Here is a 17,651-nt window from a genome sequence, read left to right on the forward strand (position 1 = left end):
ATGCAAAAAAATACAATTAAAGAATTTAGCTAGCAGCTGATCTAGAGGTTTAAAAGGGTATATTCATATATGTCAGATTATGATAGCTTAAGCAGTCGCGATCTTAAAATTGTATTACCCATATATGTCTTCCTCAGAAGTAATTATGTTTTTATTTTACCCGCTTCATTTCCCCGAATTCACTCGTCCGTTCTCCAGTTGCTTTCCTATAAATAAGCAGAACTTAGCAGAACGAGATGAATTAAAAAAGCTAGAAGTGTGTTGTATCAGTGATAAAACCGCAATTTAGACGTAGACCTACTACTGGCTCTGTAATCATTTGTTTGAAATTGCATCTAAATCATTTCTCAATGAATGAATTAATTAATATTTTTTTAAATTGCTGAAAGTTGGACACAGTGGATGAGTATAGTTATGAAATTGTAATTAACATGAAATTCAACTATTTCGAACTTTTTGGCGGTTGGCAAAACTTCGAGAGCTTTGAGGCATCCCTAAGTCATGTCCGATTGAGTTGAAATTTTGCACAGGTATTTTTTGGGCCAATAAACAAAATGTACATGGTCGGTTTTTGAAAATTGACATGATCATTTTCGCTGCCACCCTAATACACCCATACCTCGCTATACGGCCGCTCTTTATACAGCTTTTCGTTGAACAAGCTTGGAACCGATCCGATAGAGTTTGTATGAATTTGTATTGGAATAATTGATTCGCTATACGGCTTTTTTCTTAGCGGGCCAGGAACGTATCTAGGCCCTAAAGCGAGGTATGGGTGTATATAGTTACAATTTGGTAAGCAAACAGAATTTCATTTGCTTTTATTTCAAGAGTTGTTGGACGACAACAGTTAGGTGCGCACTTTTGCCCCGCACTACTCTTACCATCATATTTAATTTGAAGTTTTGCTTTTGCTATTTTGCAGCCTATCTAGCGAGTGGAATTCGGTAACTATGCTGAATTTCCAGCCCAGTTAACAAACGGATACTGCATTCGTTTTTTAAGTACCGAATTTTATAATAATACTAGCTGACCCTGCAAACTTCCTCTCGCCCAAAATGGTTTTTGTTATGAACACTTTCAAACATTCACGTTTTCTTACTAAGCGAACGTCCATGGGTTCAATTGCCGAACTGTTCATTGATTAATTTTGACCCTCAACAAATTCCTTCTACTATAAATTTGCTAGTACTTCTACCAGAACTCGTCATTATAATATCAATTTTTTTCAGACCCAATTCGCGTTTCTCCCTCACATGGAAAACATGTTTGATAAAGAAAATATAATAAAACGACAACATCTGAAATCGGACGTTCGGAGTTCTCGAATTATGCAGAAATTTGTTTTCCATTTTTATGGCAGTCCCCCTTAGAGAGGGGGAGAAGAGTCGTACCACAATAAAAATATTTCTTGTCCGCTAGAACCTCCAAATGCCAAATTTGGTTCCGTTTGCTTGCTTAGCTCTCGAGTTATGCAGAAATTTGTATTTCATTTGTATGGTACCTTCCTTAGAGAGGGAGGAGGGATCTCAAACTATAGTAAAAACCTTTCACGGTCCCAAAAACCCTATTTTTCACGCCGATCGGTTCAGTAGTTTCCGAGTCCATAAGAATCAGAAAAACAGAAAGACAGACAGACATCACTCCATTTTTATATTCATAGATTAATATTTTTCTTTGTGTCGAGTTTTTTGTGTGTTTGGATTTGCTTTTATTGTCGGATTTTTTTCGTGTTATGATTTCTTGTCCGATCATTTCGTGCGTCCGGATTTTTTAAAGTAAGAATTTCTTCTTTGTGTACACGATTTTTTTGTGAGTTGTTTTTTTCATTCGTTCGGCTTCTGTGTCTGGATTTTTTTATATTTTTTTAAATTTTTTGGGAATTTTCTCATGCCAAATTTTTGTATGTTCGGATTTAGATTTTTTTTAAAACTTTTTTTTTTGGATCCGATTCTTTTGTATCCTGATGTTTCTTGTGTCCGATTTTTTTTGTGTCCGAATTTGTCTGAGTGTCAGTACTTTATTTCGTGTGTCCGGTCATTTTTGGATTGTGTCCTGTTGTTTCGTTTTTTTGTTCTCATTTTTGTGTCTAATTTTTTTTAAGTGTTCGGATGCTTTTTTGTGCGTTCGAGTTTTTTTTTCGTTTGTTCGAATTTGTTGTGTGTCTAGATTTTGTCGTGTTCAATGAAACGCACGAATAAGAAATGCATTCTGAGATGACGTGTTATCGCCAGAGAGAGTCTACGATTGTAATATCAAGATCTGCTACTTACTCAACGTATTATAATAGTTATTATATAATATTCGAAGTTTTCTATTTGAAATGTCCTTTGATTTTGATGCATTCTTTCAATTCAATTTCAAGTTGACGCTCAAAACTCTGTTTTTATTATACACCCAGGTGTTCTTTACACGGTTTTTGCGCGGTTTTTTTCACGAGGTTTTTTTACGCGGATTTTCCAATTAACGCGGTGCAATATCACGTCTCTTCCTCAGCTCACATTTCTTCCTTAGACTCACTCAGAGCATATTACGGTAATTAGTGTTTGTAATGGAGCTTAGCGCTTATGAAGGAAATTAGTGCCGCACCTTATCACGATTCTTACGCCAATGTTGGGTGTTGGATAACGGGAAGCTCACCGGGCGGTACAACTGGACGGGGTTTTAACGGGCAGCGATTCGCGAACGTCTTTTTCTGTCTACTTAGCTCTGGACGGTCCAACACGTGCACGTGCATCGGCAGTAGAGTGTACAAATCACAAGGGAATCTTCTGACAACAGCAGATGATCTCATTCGTGAGGAAAACCGAACTATAGACTGGTAGCTTAAACCAACTAAATGGCAGGAAACACTACGGGTTTTCGGAAGAGATCAACACTCAACTTTTTATTTCTGTTTTACGTGAGGAGAGTCCCATTTGCTATCTATCATTAGGTGACATGGTTTTTTACGCGGATTTTTAAAATAATGCGGTTTTTTTTACGCGGATGTTCGAATTAACGCGGATTTTCCAATTCACGCGGTTTTTTTTACGAGGCGTATCCTCCGCGTGAAAAAACCTGGGTGTACTATTGATATGAAACATAAAAAGCAGATTGTCATGGGAACAATTTACCTCTGTAATGGAATACGTTCTATAACTACTAAATATTCAGAATTTATATATGAACGGCGCTTGGTTTGAAATCTGTGGAACAAATTATATGTTTATGTATATATATATATATATATATATATATATATATATATATATATATATATATATATATATATATATATATATATATATATATATATATATATCTATATATATAAAAATGGAGTGATGTCTGTCTGTCTGTCTGATTCTTATAGACTCGGAAACTACTGAACCGATCGACATGAAAATTGGTATGTAGGGGTTTTTGGGGCCGGGGAAGGTTCTCGTGATATTTTGAGACCCCTCCCCCCTCTCTAAGGGGGGGCTGCCATACAAATGAAACACAAATTTCTGCATTACTCGGAAATTAACCAAGCAAACGAAACCAAAGTTGGCATGTGAAAGTTTTAGGGTGCAATAAATGTTTCTATGATGGTTAGACAGTCCTTCCCCCACTCAAAGGGGGGGCTGCCATACAAATGAAACACAAATTTCTGCATTACTCGAGAATTAATCAAGCAAATGAATCCAAATTTGGCATGTGGAGGCTTTAGGATGCAATAAATGTTTCTATGGTGATAAGATACTCCTTCCCCCTTTCTTAGAGGGGGCTGCCATACAAATGAAACACAATTTTTTGCATTACTCGGAAATTAATCAATCAAACGAAACCAAAGTTGGCATGTGAAAGTTTTAGGGTGCAATAAATGTTTCTATGATGGTTAGACAGTCCTTCCCCCACTCAAAGGGGGGGCTGCCATACAAATGAAACACAAATTTCTGTATTACTCGAGAATTAATCAAGCAAATGAAACCAAATTTGGCATGTGGAGGTTTTAGGATACAATAAATGTTTCTATGGTGATAAGATACTCCTTCCCCCTCTCTTAGAGGGGGCTGCCATACAAATGAAACACAATTTTTTGCATTACTCGGAAATTAATCAATCAAACGAAACCAAAGTTGGCATGTGAAAGTTTTAGGGTGCAATAAATGTTTCTATGATGGTTAGACAGTCCTTCCCCAACTCAAAGGGGGGGCTGCCATACAAATGAAACACAAATTTCTGCATTACTCGAGAATTAATCAAGCAAATGAAACCAAATTTGGCATGTGGAGGTTTTAGGATGCAATAAATGTTTCTATGGTGTTAAGATACTCCTTCCCCCTCTCTTAGAGGGGGCTGCCGTACAAATGAAACACAAATTTTTGCATTACCCGAGAAATTAATCAAGCAAATTAAACCAAATTAGGCATATGGAAACTTTAGGGTGCAATGAATGTTTCTATGGTGGTTAGATACCCCTCCACCCTCTCTTAGGGGTGGCTACAAATAAAACACAAATTTCTGCATTACTCGAGAATTAATCAAGTAAATGTTTACATACAAATACATTGGAACATAATTAGCAAGCCTAGTTACTAGGATTCGACCACCCAAAATAGCTCTCGAGCATTTTTATCGGGCCTCTTGCGGGACAAGAACAATAACAGAAGAGCCTACATACACTCGACAAAAAAATTGCGCATCATCAAACGCATGAAAACGAAAGATACGAATCGTTCGTTCTGAGAGTCGTGTAGGATTTTGTACTTCTGATACGATTTGAGATTAAATGCTCCTCTAATTTACTCCAAATTTTGAAAAATTGGCTAGAAAAAACGACTGAACGGTTCAATATGAAAAGTTCACAGATGTTTAGTGAATACATTAGGCTAAAAATTTGCCTGCAAACATTAGAACTTACTGCGATATTTGCAGAATTACTGTGGATTTTGCAAAGGACTATTAAAATCCTGTTTTTGGCACTTTTTTGAAATCGATGTAAAAAATTCATTTTTTTTTCTTCAAAGTATCAAATTATCCTTGTGCAGAATTTATTGGAGTTTTCAAAACTTCTTTTCGATTTGCGGTGCGATGGTTGTTTATCGAATTATTCATCATCAAAGACGAAGGGGTAATTTTTCATTCAAACTGAAATATCTCTGTGTGGGAAAGTCCTACAGAATCGTTTTTGGAACCAAATGAAAACTTGATATGGTTAATTGGATTTGCTATTGAGTTGGTTAGCAAAAATTTGTGTTAGTCCAGAATATTCTTAAAAACACAAACAAAAATTGATTTTTCATTTCTTTCCGATATTTTTGCCCACTACACGTACACATCCCAACATAAAAAATATGTACGTAAAATATTCTAATACCTGAAAGTTGTAGCTTCAGAATGATGCGCATGATGCCCATCGATATGCGTGATTTTTCACGAAGTTACAGCATGTCGAAAATCACTTAAAATTTCCGATTCCGCACTCTGTTCCTCTAATTTTTTTGTCGAGTGTATTTCTAAATGAACAATAATTTTTGAAGTGCATCTAGAATGTTAAAAATAGTCGGATAGAAAATTTAAACTTCATGTTGGATACACTGCGATTTTATGGAGACGGATTCCTCTGACATGATCAGTTTTGCGGCATGGGCTAGATTTTTATATTGTGGGTACCTTTAATCACGAACACTAAAACACTGAGAAATGAAATGGGAAAGTGTGAATAATAGGAAAGAAAGGAAATTATTGATAACCCCAAGCTTAAGGAGAATAGTTAGATAGTCATTGAGTGGAGAAATTTACCAAATTACAAAGAATTAAGAGTTAGTAGATTGCTGTAAATAGTATTGTAGAATAAAGTTTTGGAGTGTGAAATTACGTTTTGATAAAAAATAAAGTGTTTCCATACCAAAAATATTGGAATTCGTTGTTTGCGAAAAGCAAGTGGGCCGAAAATCCAAGTGCGAATATCGTGGATATATCGCAATCCAGGAGAACCACACCGAGGGCAAGGGCCCGATATCCAGATAAACACTTCATGATCGTTTATAATCCAGATAGCTGACAGATGTTGCGACGGAACAGAATTTGTATAACGGCAATTATGAAGAACATGGTGTCGACCCTTCAAATTCGGTACCCTTATCAACCGCGCAAAGCTGTCGCCGTCGGCATGTTCGGAGTTAATTGATAATTGCATTCCAAACAGACACCCTCTCTCCTGTCTCTGCGGGCACGGAAAGACGATCTCTAAATAACGCATTCGTTCGCACCTCCCATAAAATGCGGCCCAAGTGTGAGTGCTCGAAGTCCATATCATAATTGGACTGTCGCCTTCGGAAATGTCGCGTTCCACGTCTGCATGTTGTGCTCCAATATGTGGGACCAACGATACTTTAGCTGCGCGGCGAAGTTATTGGGAGCGAATGTGTGAAATATTTGTGAAGGATGCGATTTTTATCGCCTGTGATAAGATAAAAGGCAAACAAATAAACGCGATAACAAATTATCATTATACACAGTTTATGAACAATTTGTCGGTGTTTTTAGTTCTTTGAGGATCTTTTTTCTTTTTTTATTTCTGCCAGTTACGGTCAAACCAAGCCCACCAATCGCTTTCACTTGGAAACCGTCACCATTAATCATATCCCATAGGTTAATAGCTTAAGCTAGAAACAAAGCAATCATAGAAAGTAAAATCATATTTCATGCTGGGGCATGCATAGCGAAAACAGCGAAAAATATATCGCTTTGAAACGCGGACGGGAGAGAGAGCGAACATAATAGTCGAATGAAGTGAAATGATCCAATCGCCAAAGTAGTATTGCTGGTTCAGATAAATAGCCAATGGTGTCCTCTATTGCGTTATCTCGGAATCGTTGATTGTCATTTCAAGGATCAGAATCGGTTCACAAGTAATAACAGCGCGCATATGGGAACAACAAACATCGCGCATCGTTCTTACTGAGTTCCGAATTCAGAATGAATGACTCATAATCATATGTAGCATAAAGGCATAAAAGCTGCGGCGCGTTCCGACGAGGGGTTGTTGGGGTTGGATAAACTTCTCCTTGACATTTATCACATGACTCGGAAAGCGCTGTGTTTACGCGCGGAGTCTCTCGCTGCAATCGGTTGACTCGGAGGTGGAGTCTGGCGCAAAACATTGCCTATATTTCGTACAAGGCGTACGAAACTTCAAACCTACTGAACTACTGCGAGACCACAAACTCGGTAGAGCCGAGGCGGCGGAGGGTTTGGCAGACTTGCACGAGATGATAAAAAATCGACCTAGCGAGATGCGGGTCAAGAGATTTGGTTGATGGAATAAGCCGCTTGGTGTGAATTGAAGGTTCCGAAATGTTGGTGTGTTCGTGCATAAGTAGTGTAGGGTTTTGTGCGAACGAGAAAGTCTCGTAATTTGTGGCAGTCCATACGGTACGAGGTTTTGAGTCGAGGAAACCAATGTGTAATGTTTGAAGTAGTTTATCACGTTTGTTATTCGTTTCCGATTGGTTCACATCCGTCCGTATAATTGCATAAACATGATAGCCAATGTTACATGTAAATGTAATCAGTGTAGTAATTGTGATTTTCTTTAATTTTCTTTTTCAGGCCTCCACAATAGACGGAAGACGTAAGGGAGCATGTCTTTTTTGTCAGGAATATTTCATGGATTTATATCTGCTGGCAGAGCTAAAAACAATCAGTCTAAAGGTAAGTAAGACAGAAGTAGTAAAACTTAAATCATTTAAAACTAGGAGTCACTGCTCGTTTGTTTTATAGTAGCATTCCTTGTCGCCATATCTATGATTGTTGCCATCAATATATTCTGACAGTAGAAATTTAGTTACGATTCGTTTGTTGTTTTTCAAAAGTTGTTCGTGGTGAAAACTTCTCCCTTAATCAGAGACTTCGATTTTTTTCTAATTATATTTGAAACTTGATTATTGATTATTGAAACTTGACAATTTGGAATCTAAAAAGTAGTCAATTGGTGAAAATAATAGGTACATACGACATTTCTGGCCTCATCTGCATATGCTCCCAACCCGTTCCAATCCGTTGTTTTCCCCTTGGTATATTCAAATTCAAATTTGTTTCCTGCATGAATTTTTCCGAATTCTGATTTTTTTACGTTTTTGAAAATTTTTATGAGTGACACTTTTTTTGTAATTTTTACAAACTTTATAAATTTGAACGAATTATATAAATTTATACTAACTATAAAATTTTTCATGATTTTTTCTTTCGAATTTTCGGAACATTTACAAGCTTTATAAATTTCAACAGATTTGATAAATTCCCTATTATTAATTTTCTAGAGATTTTGTGTATTTGACGAATTTTATGAAATTTAACGATTTTTTGTAATTTGTGCGAATTTAACGGGTTTATGTTTTAAAATCAAGTTTTTTCTATTTTGTTTTTACAAATTTTTAAAAAATTTTCAAGTTTTATCAGTTTTTACTATTTAGACTTTATAGATTTTTACGAAATTTTTTTTTACAAAATTCCACGAATTTGAATTTTTTTTTGACTTGTTTTATGAATTTTACGAATTTTATAAATTTTAACGAATTTCTGTGAGTTGTAAAAAATTATCGAGTCTCATGACTTTTATTTATTTTCAAAATTATGTTTTTATAATTTTTTTTTATGAATAGCAAAGATTTTCACGAATTTTAACATATTTTGTGAATTTTAGGTACAAACAAATATTAATAATCATAATTTTTACAAACTTTATTAAAGATATTAAATTTTATATTTTTTTACAAAATTTATGGATTTTTACGAATTTTATAATCGTCTACGATTTTGATGATTTTTTATTAGTTTGATATTGATTTTTTACGAATTTCAAGAATTTACTGAATTTTAGATTTACTTCGATTTATTTCATTATTTTTTTACGGGTTTGATGATTTCAAGAATTTTTTAAGTTTTTACGAATTTTCGAGAATTTAACTAGTTTTAACTTGCTAAAACTCTAACAACTTGGAATCCAAAAAGTAGTCAATTGGTGAAAATAATAGGTGCATACGACATTTCTGGCCTCATCTGCATGTGCTCCCAACCCGTTCCAATTTTATGAGATTTTTTTTATAATAAAGTTTTTAATTTTTTTTTTACAAATTTTAAAAATTTTTACAAGTTTTATGAATTTTTACTTTTTAGACTTTATAGATTTTTATGAATTTTTTTTTTTTACAAAATTCCACGAATTTTAATTTTTTTTTTGACTGGTTTTATGAATTTTACGAATTTTTGTGAGTTGTAAAAAATTATCGAGTCACACGACTTAAAATTATGTTTTTATAATTTTTTTATGAATAGCAAAGATTTTCACGAATTTTAGGATATTTTGTGAATTTTAGGTAGTTCACAAATTTTAATAATTTTCATAATTTTTACAAACTTTATGAAAGTTAATTAATTTTATAATTTTTTACAAAATTTATGGATTTTTACGAATTTTATAATCGTTTACGATTTTGATGATTTTATACTAGTTTGATATTTTTTTACGAATTCCATGAATTTAATGAATTTTAGCTTTATTTAGATTTAATTTAGATTTATTTTATGATTTTTTTTGACGGGTTTGTTGATTTCAAGAATTTTTAAAATTTTCACGAATTTTCGAGAATTGTACGATTTTAACTAGTTTTATTATTTTCATGAGTTTCAACAAATTTAATGATTGTTTATGATTAATTAGGTTTTTACTGAATTTTAAATGATTTTTGGAGAAATGTATGATGTTTTACAAGTGCTATGAATTTCAACACAATTTATGATTTTTTGTTACGAGTTTTCACGAATTTTTTATTTTAGAAATTTTGCTAAATCTTATGTTTATTATTAATTTTGTATTTATTAAATTTTTAGTTTGATTAATTTTGTGATTTTTTTTCAAAATTTTCAAAATTTTCGATGGTTTTATAAATGTTAACAAATTTTCAAGAATTATATAACTTGTATGGGTTTTATGAATTTCAACGTATTTCATGAGTGTTATGTAATGAATTTCGAGTTTTACGGATATTGATTTTCACAAATTTTGAAATAATGATTTTCTATTTATACAAATCTGATGAATTTTTAATAGCTTTATAATTTTTTACGAATTTCATTGAAAAAACTTCGAATTTTTTGAGTTTTTTCGAAAAATTCCAAATTTTATGATTTTCAACGAATTTTATGAATTTAATGAATTTTTTTTTACAAAAATTGATTCAAAAAAAGAAAATTATAAGGTTTTTTTTTATTTTACGAACTAGCGGCCCAATTCCATGTTTTAATAAATTTACCGCAAAGTCTCGAACAAACTCTCGCAACTTTTTTATTTTCTTTTATTCAATGTTTTTTTTAGTCCAAATGTATTAAACTTCTACTCTTTCTCTGCGTTTAATTGTTGCTCTTTCAACTTTTACTTTAACTTTCAACTCTCTACTCTCCATTTCCTACTATCTACTCTATACTTTGTTCTCTCTTCTCTCTACTCTCTGCTCTTAATTTTAAAATCTCTACTCTCTACTCTCTGTACTCTCTACTCTATCTACTATCTACTCTCTACTCTCTCTACTCTGTACTCTATCTAATTTCTCTACTCTCTCTACTCTCTACTCTCTATTTTCTTTACACTCTCCACTTCTACTCTCTACTCTCTCTACTCTCTACTCTCTCTACTCTCTACTCTCTTCACTCTCTCTTTACTCTTTACTCTGTATTCTCGTCATTCTCTCTACTCTGTACTCTCTTTACTCTCTACTCTGTCTACTCTCTCTTTTCTCTGTACTGTCTCTCTTATCTGTACTCTCTCTACTCTCTCTACTCTCCACTCTCTCTACTCTCCACTCTCTCTACTCTTTACTCTCTCTACTCTCTGTACTCTCTCTACTCTCTACTCTCTCCACTCCCTCTTTACTCTCTACTCTGTACTCTCTCTATGCTCTACTCTCTCTACTCTCTCTACTCTCTCTACTCTCTCTACACTCTCTATTCTCTACTCTGTACTCTCTCTACTCTCTATTCTCGCTACTCTCTATTCTCTTTACTCTAAGAAACGCACACTCAAACACATGTACGCACATGCACGCATGCAGAGTCTCACACACGAAGAAACACATCGCAGCTGCTGACTGCTCACTCTCTCACATTGTTTTTGTTTACATCAACCAACCAACCAACAACACACACTGACTCCCACACACGCAACGCACACACAAACACATACTCGCACATGCACACACAAACGAACACACGCATAGACGCAGACGCGCACGGTCTCACAAAAAACACAACGCAGCTGCTCACTGCTCTCTCTCTCAATCTGTGTTTACGTCGAGAATACGGCCATTTACGACCGTTTACGACTGTTCACGACGACCGCGCTTTATTTTTTAGCGATTTTATTTATAGTAAGATTTTATAAATTTTTATGAATTTTTGCGAATTATACGAGTTTAACAAGTTCTATAAATTTTACGAATTTTAACAAATTTAATGTTTTTTTTAGGAACTATTACAAATTTAGCGATTTTTTACGATTTTAATTATTTTTTGAAAATTTCAAGACTTTTTAAATAATGTATGATTTTTGAAAAATATATATGGTTTTTCTTACAAATAATATAACTTTTAATAAATTTTATGATTTTTATTAATTTTGTATTTTTCAATTTATTATCTTTGTGATTTTTTTTTCAAAATTTTATAAATTTTCACTAATTTTGAAAACGTTTCACAAATTTTAAGGAATTGTCATAACTTGTATGAATTATATTAATTTTGAATAATTTTATGAATTTTTACGAATTTCAAGAATTTTAAGTGATGAATTTTGAGTTTTACAAATTTTGATTTTCACAAATTTCAACGAACGAATTTGATGACTTCTATTAGCTTATAATGTTTTACGAATTTCTTTTAAAAATGTTTATATTTTAACAAATTTTTGGAAAATTTACTAATCTTATTAATTTTAACGAATTTTATTCATTTTAACTTAACTAGTTTTGACGAGTTTTATGAATGTTTTTTTTACTAGGTTCACAATTTTTTTTTACAATTTAACAAAAAAATTAGCGAATTTTATTAATTTTACGAACTTTTGTGAATGATACGAGTGTAATGAGTTTTATAAATTTTGTGAATTTTAACAAAATAAGGTTTTTTATATATTTTTTTTAATAAAGAATTGTATGATTTTTTAGGAATTTAATGAACTTTTATAGTTCCTATATATTTTTACAAATTCATGTAATTTAAACATTTTTGCGAATTTCAGGAACGTTTATAAAGTTTATGAATTTTAATTAACTTTAATAATGTTAACGAATTTTATAATTTTACGAAATTTAACAAATTTTGAAATTTTTTAATGGCTTTTATTAATTTTACGAATTTTTATTAATTTATGAATTATTTCATCAACTATTCTAATCAACTATTTTTTGTGAGTTTTATGGTTTCTTTCAAGTTTTACAATTTTTGAAAAATTGTATGATTTTTCCACATGTAATACGGATTTTCACAAAACCTATAATTTTTTTCACGAATTTCCTCACAATTTTAACAAATTTCATAATTTTATTGAAATTTAAATTTTGTTTCACTAATTTTATGAATTAGATTTTGTAAAATACAGCGCGGACTCGATTATATAAAGTTTTTGATTTCATTTCACTGTATATAATCGAGTAACAACAATTTTTTTTTCTTCATTTGTATTTTTCATTTTTTGAAAATAGAAGAGGAATTTGATTTTTGATTCATCTCCTTAAAGTCAGAAAACACCTTTCTCAAATGAAAAAAATAAATTTATCCAGACTCTCTCAGGAGATGATAGACGATCGTATTTGGTGAAAAAAATCCTCCTACGCATATGTTCGAATTTGAACAATGACAGAGTTATAGAACTTTTTTTTTTGTTTCGGGCCCTGTTGCTTCATACTGGCTTTACATTAAAAAGTACCCTACGGAAGACGATTCGGATGCTTTCATTTGAAAGATGAGGAAATTTAGTACAGGATATTGTAGTGGAACAACTAAATTAGTGGATTTTAATAATATTTTTGAAAATTTGATTGTTTCTATCAATTAAATTGAAGTTTTTTAACCGCTCTACTATTTGTTCTTTGACGCACAACTTCAATCTTTTTTATTTTGCTGCAATATCGATATAAACAATTCCTGTGAAAATTCAAGCAAAATCTTCATAAATCACGATTTTTACCCCACTGTACATATAATAGCCACTTAAACTTCACCTTAACGTTGAAAGGTTACATTTTTTCATGAAATAAGCCATATTTGAAATAAAAAAAAAAAATCCGAACTGTATATAATTGAGTCCAAAATTGTATATAATCGAGTCTGTATATAATCGAGTTTGTATATAATAGAGTCCGACCTGTACTATAAAAAACTTGTTTTGACACTTTTTTAAAATCGATGCAAATAAATTAAATTTTTTTTTCGTCGAAGTAACAAATTATCCTAGTACACGAATTCAATGGAGTTTTCAAAATTGCCATTGGATTTGTGGTGCGATCATTATGTATTGAAATATTCATCACCAAATACGAAGGATCTTTTTTTTTAAATTTAAACAAAAATATCTCGTTATTGAATGGCCATACAGAAACGTTATAGGATTCAAATGAAAACTGATTGATGAAATAAATTGGATTTGTTATTGACTTAGGTCAAGCAATAGCAAAGGAATAGAAATCAATTTTCTATTCTTTCGCGATTTTTCTTGCGCACTATTTGCCCATCACACCATGATAAAAAAAAATTGTTCACAAGTTATTCTAAAATTTGAATGTTTAAGCTTCAAAATGATATGCATTCCATGTTCATACTTAGATTTGCTTTTTCACAAAGCTACAGAATTTCAGAAATCATCTAGAAATTTTGAACTCGCACTCTGTTCCCCTAAAATTGTTCAGTCGAGTGTATATTTTTGGAACGGAATTTTTTTATTTGATCAGAAGGAGTGAGTGGGCGGGTGGATAGGATTTTGCGGAATTCGGGTGAATGTGTTATAAACTCGCTTCCGAAATTCTGATAAAATTTTATTTCGGTCGATGTAACATGGCTTGGTTAGGGAAGGGGGGGATTGAGGGTCTTCGTAGCCAAATGCGTTGCGTGTTTTACTAAACGTGTCTTACTGAACGGTTCCCAAAGACCTTCTGTAAAAATCTTCTAAAATGGCCCTTTTTCAAGGCTAGAGGCTACTGAATGGATTGACCTGGCGATTTTCGCCCAATCTTTTCGCTATATTGCTTCATCGTCTAGGTGATGGCAAAAATGTTTAACTAGTGAAGTGGCGATACTTTGGAAAACTTTGAGATTTTTTGAAACGTACCTTTGAGCAAAACTCTATCGGCAAACCTTTGAAGAGTTTAGATCAATCCTCTAGTTCTTATATTGAGTTTGTTGGGTCATTTCGGAGATTGATATATGGAAATCAACTGACTACATACACACACTCTTTACAGATGCACGGGCCGAAGGTTGTGCAGTCCACTGATCATTCAACAAGAGCCAAAGGTTGTACCGCTCATGACAACTCTACACGAGCTGATGATTGCGCCGGCTAGTGACCATTCTATCCTGGATTCCTCGAGTCGAGAAAGACGCACCACGCTAGATATGGGGTACAGACTAGGGCAGTGTTGGAAAAAATCATCTTCGCTAAGATCAAATGCATAGATTTTCGGGCTAGGTTGCATCGAAAACCTATATATTCCAAACGAAAATTAAAATTTCAGATCCAGGCAACCATTGAATATGAGCAAATGAACTTTTGTCCTTCAATATGTTTTGATGTTTTTTTTTTCCAACCAGTGTCATTTTCATTTTGATTATCGGAAACGTCAGAACTGAATTTCATTTCAGCCAACTGAATATCAGCTGTTGTTAACTTCTAACCTGAAGCTGTTGTGTGCGGTTGGGTTTTGCAGTTGCTGGATGCCATAATCGGAAATACCTTATGAAATTCCCGATGTCGCAAATGACTTGACGGTAGCTAAAACCACTCGTTGTATCCATTCTGCATATGCCGTTGCTACCGTCTCGCCAAATAAAATTTATTTTGAACTTAAATTCACTGCCAGAACGAATATCGTTTCGGATGTGATGAGTATCAGTTTGTTGCTTTTGATATCCAAACTATAAATAACAGCGAAGTTATGAACCCCACTCAATGTCGCATTCATTCATTGTAGCAAATTTGTTCATGCAACAAGAATATGAACAAAATGAACTCGTTTGTTATTGTCATCAATATAATGAGGGCAGTGTGTTTCAAGCTGAAAAAAAGTTATTTACACTGGAACAAAATCATATTCATTTCTCGTGAATATTTGTTGATATTCTAAGACACTGGACTAGGGGGGCGTTGCTGATTAATGGTCAGCTGCATCCCAATAGGAAGTATCCCGTGTCGGGCACACGTACAGAGCATCGAAGACTGCAACATACCAATTATGAGAACACTTGTAATACTAACCTCGAGCCAACCGCGAGTAATCGGTTACATATTACTAACATAGTTGTAAGACAAAAATTGTCAAAATATTGGACTTCCGGCCCCGTCAGGCTAACGCCACATGTGCCTTAATAAAAAGTATATATTTTGGAAAAAAAAATAACTAGTATAAAGGGTGTGTCACATCAAATTGCATCACGGAAAAAACGCTGTAGAAATTCGCCGAAAAGACCGATCATTTTGAAAATTTTAGACAGTAAAATAAAAACTATTAAACAACTTTTGGCATTTTCTTTTTATTCATACTTCGAGCCCAAGCCCGTATGCTCGCACCTTCCTCTTTACCCCGTCCATAAGGTTCTGTACAACGTCAGGTTATAGTTTTTTTTTAACAGAAATTCATTTTCTCTTGAAGTCCGCCTCCGATTTGACAACTTTTGGGTTCTACCGGAGGGCCTGCTTCATAATCGCCCAATATTTCTCTATTGGGCGAAGCTCCGGCGCGTTGGGCGGGTTCATTTCCTTTGGCACGAAGGTGACCCCGTTGGCTTCGTACCACTCCAACACGTCCTTTGAATAGTGGCACGAAGCGAAATCCGGCCAGAAGATGGTCGGGCCCTCGTGCTGCTTCAATAGTGGTAGTAAGCGCTTCTGTAGGCACTCCTCAAGGTAAACCTGCCCGTTTACCGTGCCGGTCATCACGAAGGGGGCGCTCCGCTTTCCGCAAGAGCAGATCGCTTGCCACACCATGTACTTTTTGGCAAACTTGGATAGTTTCTGCTTGCGAATCTTCTCCGGAACGCTGAATTTGTCCTCTGCGGAGAAGAACAACAGGCCCGGCAGCTGACGAAAGTCCGCTTTGATGTAGGTTTCGTCGTCCATTACCAGGCAATGCGGCTTCGTCAGCATTTCGGTGTACAGCTTCCGGGCTCGCGTCTTCCCCACCATGTTTTGCCTTTCGTCGCGGTTAGGAGCCTTCTGAACCTTGTATGTACGCAGGCCCTCCCGCTGCTTGGTCCGCTGGACGAATGAACTTGACAAATTCAGCTTATTGGCGACATCCCGGGCCGAACTTCTCGGATCACGTCTGAACTGCTTAACTACGCGCTTGTGATCTTTTTCACTGACGAAGCATCCATTTTTGCCGTTCTTCACCTTCCGGTCGATGGTTAGGTTCTCGAAGTATCGTTTTAGTACTCTGCTGTCCGTGGATTGGACGATTCCCAGCATCTTACCGATGTCCCGATGTGACAACTCCGGATTCTCGAAATGAGTGCGCAGGATTAATTCACGACGCTCTTTTTCGTTCGACGACATTTTTCCAAATTTACGAAAAATTGACAGTGAAGCATGGCCAACGTGATCTATACACTCTTATCTGATTATAAGCGAAAGCTGAAGATATAATTCCTAAAAATTAAATTTCTACAGCGTTTTTTCCGTGATGCAATTTGATGTGGCACATCCTTTACATGGATAGATTGCACTAGATTTACCCATTACGGATCGGATCTTCAGGCGACTTTTCGGGGATACGATTTTTTCCATAGAAGCAGAACCATCTGCTATTTGCTTGTTCGATGAGACACTCATCATGCCTCTTGAGTGCGAAAGAAACCTTTATCAATCCATTGCGCACATTGCCAGGAAATTGGCAGTAAAAATGCGCTAGGCCACAAAATTCCACGATAATTATTATACTGCCTTATGGCGGCGCGTAAAACCACCGAAGCCCAGCGAAGATGACATCACTCTCGCGTGCAACGCCGGGGCGGGCCGTGTGCAGAAACAGAGATTTGGTTGTAAACAAAACAACGGAACTTTGCTAATGGCTGGTCGTTTTCTTTTTGAATGGCAACCTCGGGCGTCGAAAAAATACCCAAGAAAAGCCGTGACGTAACCTCGTTTTCTGTTGTTACCATCCGCCCCTTGGCAAAGGTCATTTCGTAGGGCGAGGGGAAAGCAATAGAAGTGTGTTCGGGGTGCCATCTGTTCATTAACGCCGCCGCTCCGTTCGAATGTTTTGGAGGTCACTCGTACTAATGCATCCGTCCGCGTCCCCTGGGGAGGACGCAAATATCAAATAAACAAAAATATTGCAAAATTGGTAAATGCGTAACAGAAGGGGAGAAAGTCTGGTTGTAAAGTTGAGTGAAAAGAACTCGTATGAGGTAATTAA

General features: G+C 34.7%; 1 protein-coding gene across 2 annotated transcripts in view; it reads left to right on the forward strand.

Annotated features, from left to right (window-relative positions):
* LOC129762432 (chloride intracellular channel exc-4) overlaps positions 1-17,651 on the forward strand; it is a 115,555-nt gene that overhangs the window by 75,102 nt on the left and 22,802 nt on the right. For both annotated transcript variants that reach the window (XM_055760671.1, XM_055760677.1), the window contains exon 2: positions 7,582-7,683. In XM_055760671.1, the coding sequence (XP_055616646.1) occupies positions 7,582-7,683 (102 nt within the window). The remainder of the gene's footprint in view (positions 1-7,581; positions 7,684-17,651) is intronic.

Source organism: Toxorhynchites rutilus, chromosome 1 (assembly GCF_029784135.1).
Source record: "Toxorhynchites rutilus septentrionalis strain SRP chromosome 1, ASM2978413v1, whole genome shotgun sequence".
Classification (NCBI taxonomy): Eukaryota; Metazoa; Arthropoda; class Insecta; order Diptera; family Culicidae; genus Toxorhynchites; species Toxorhynchites rutilus.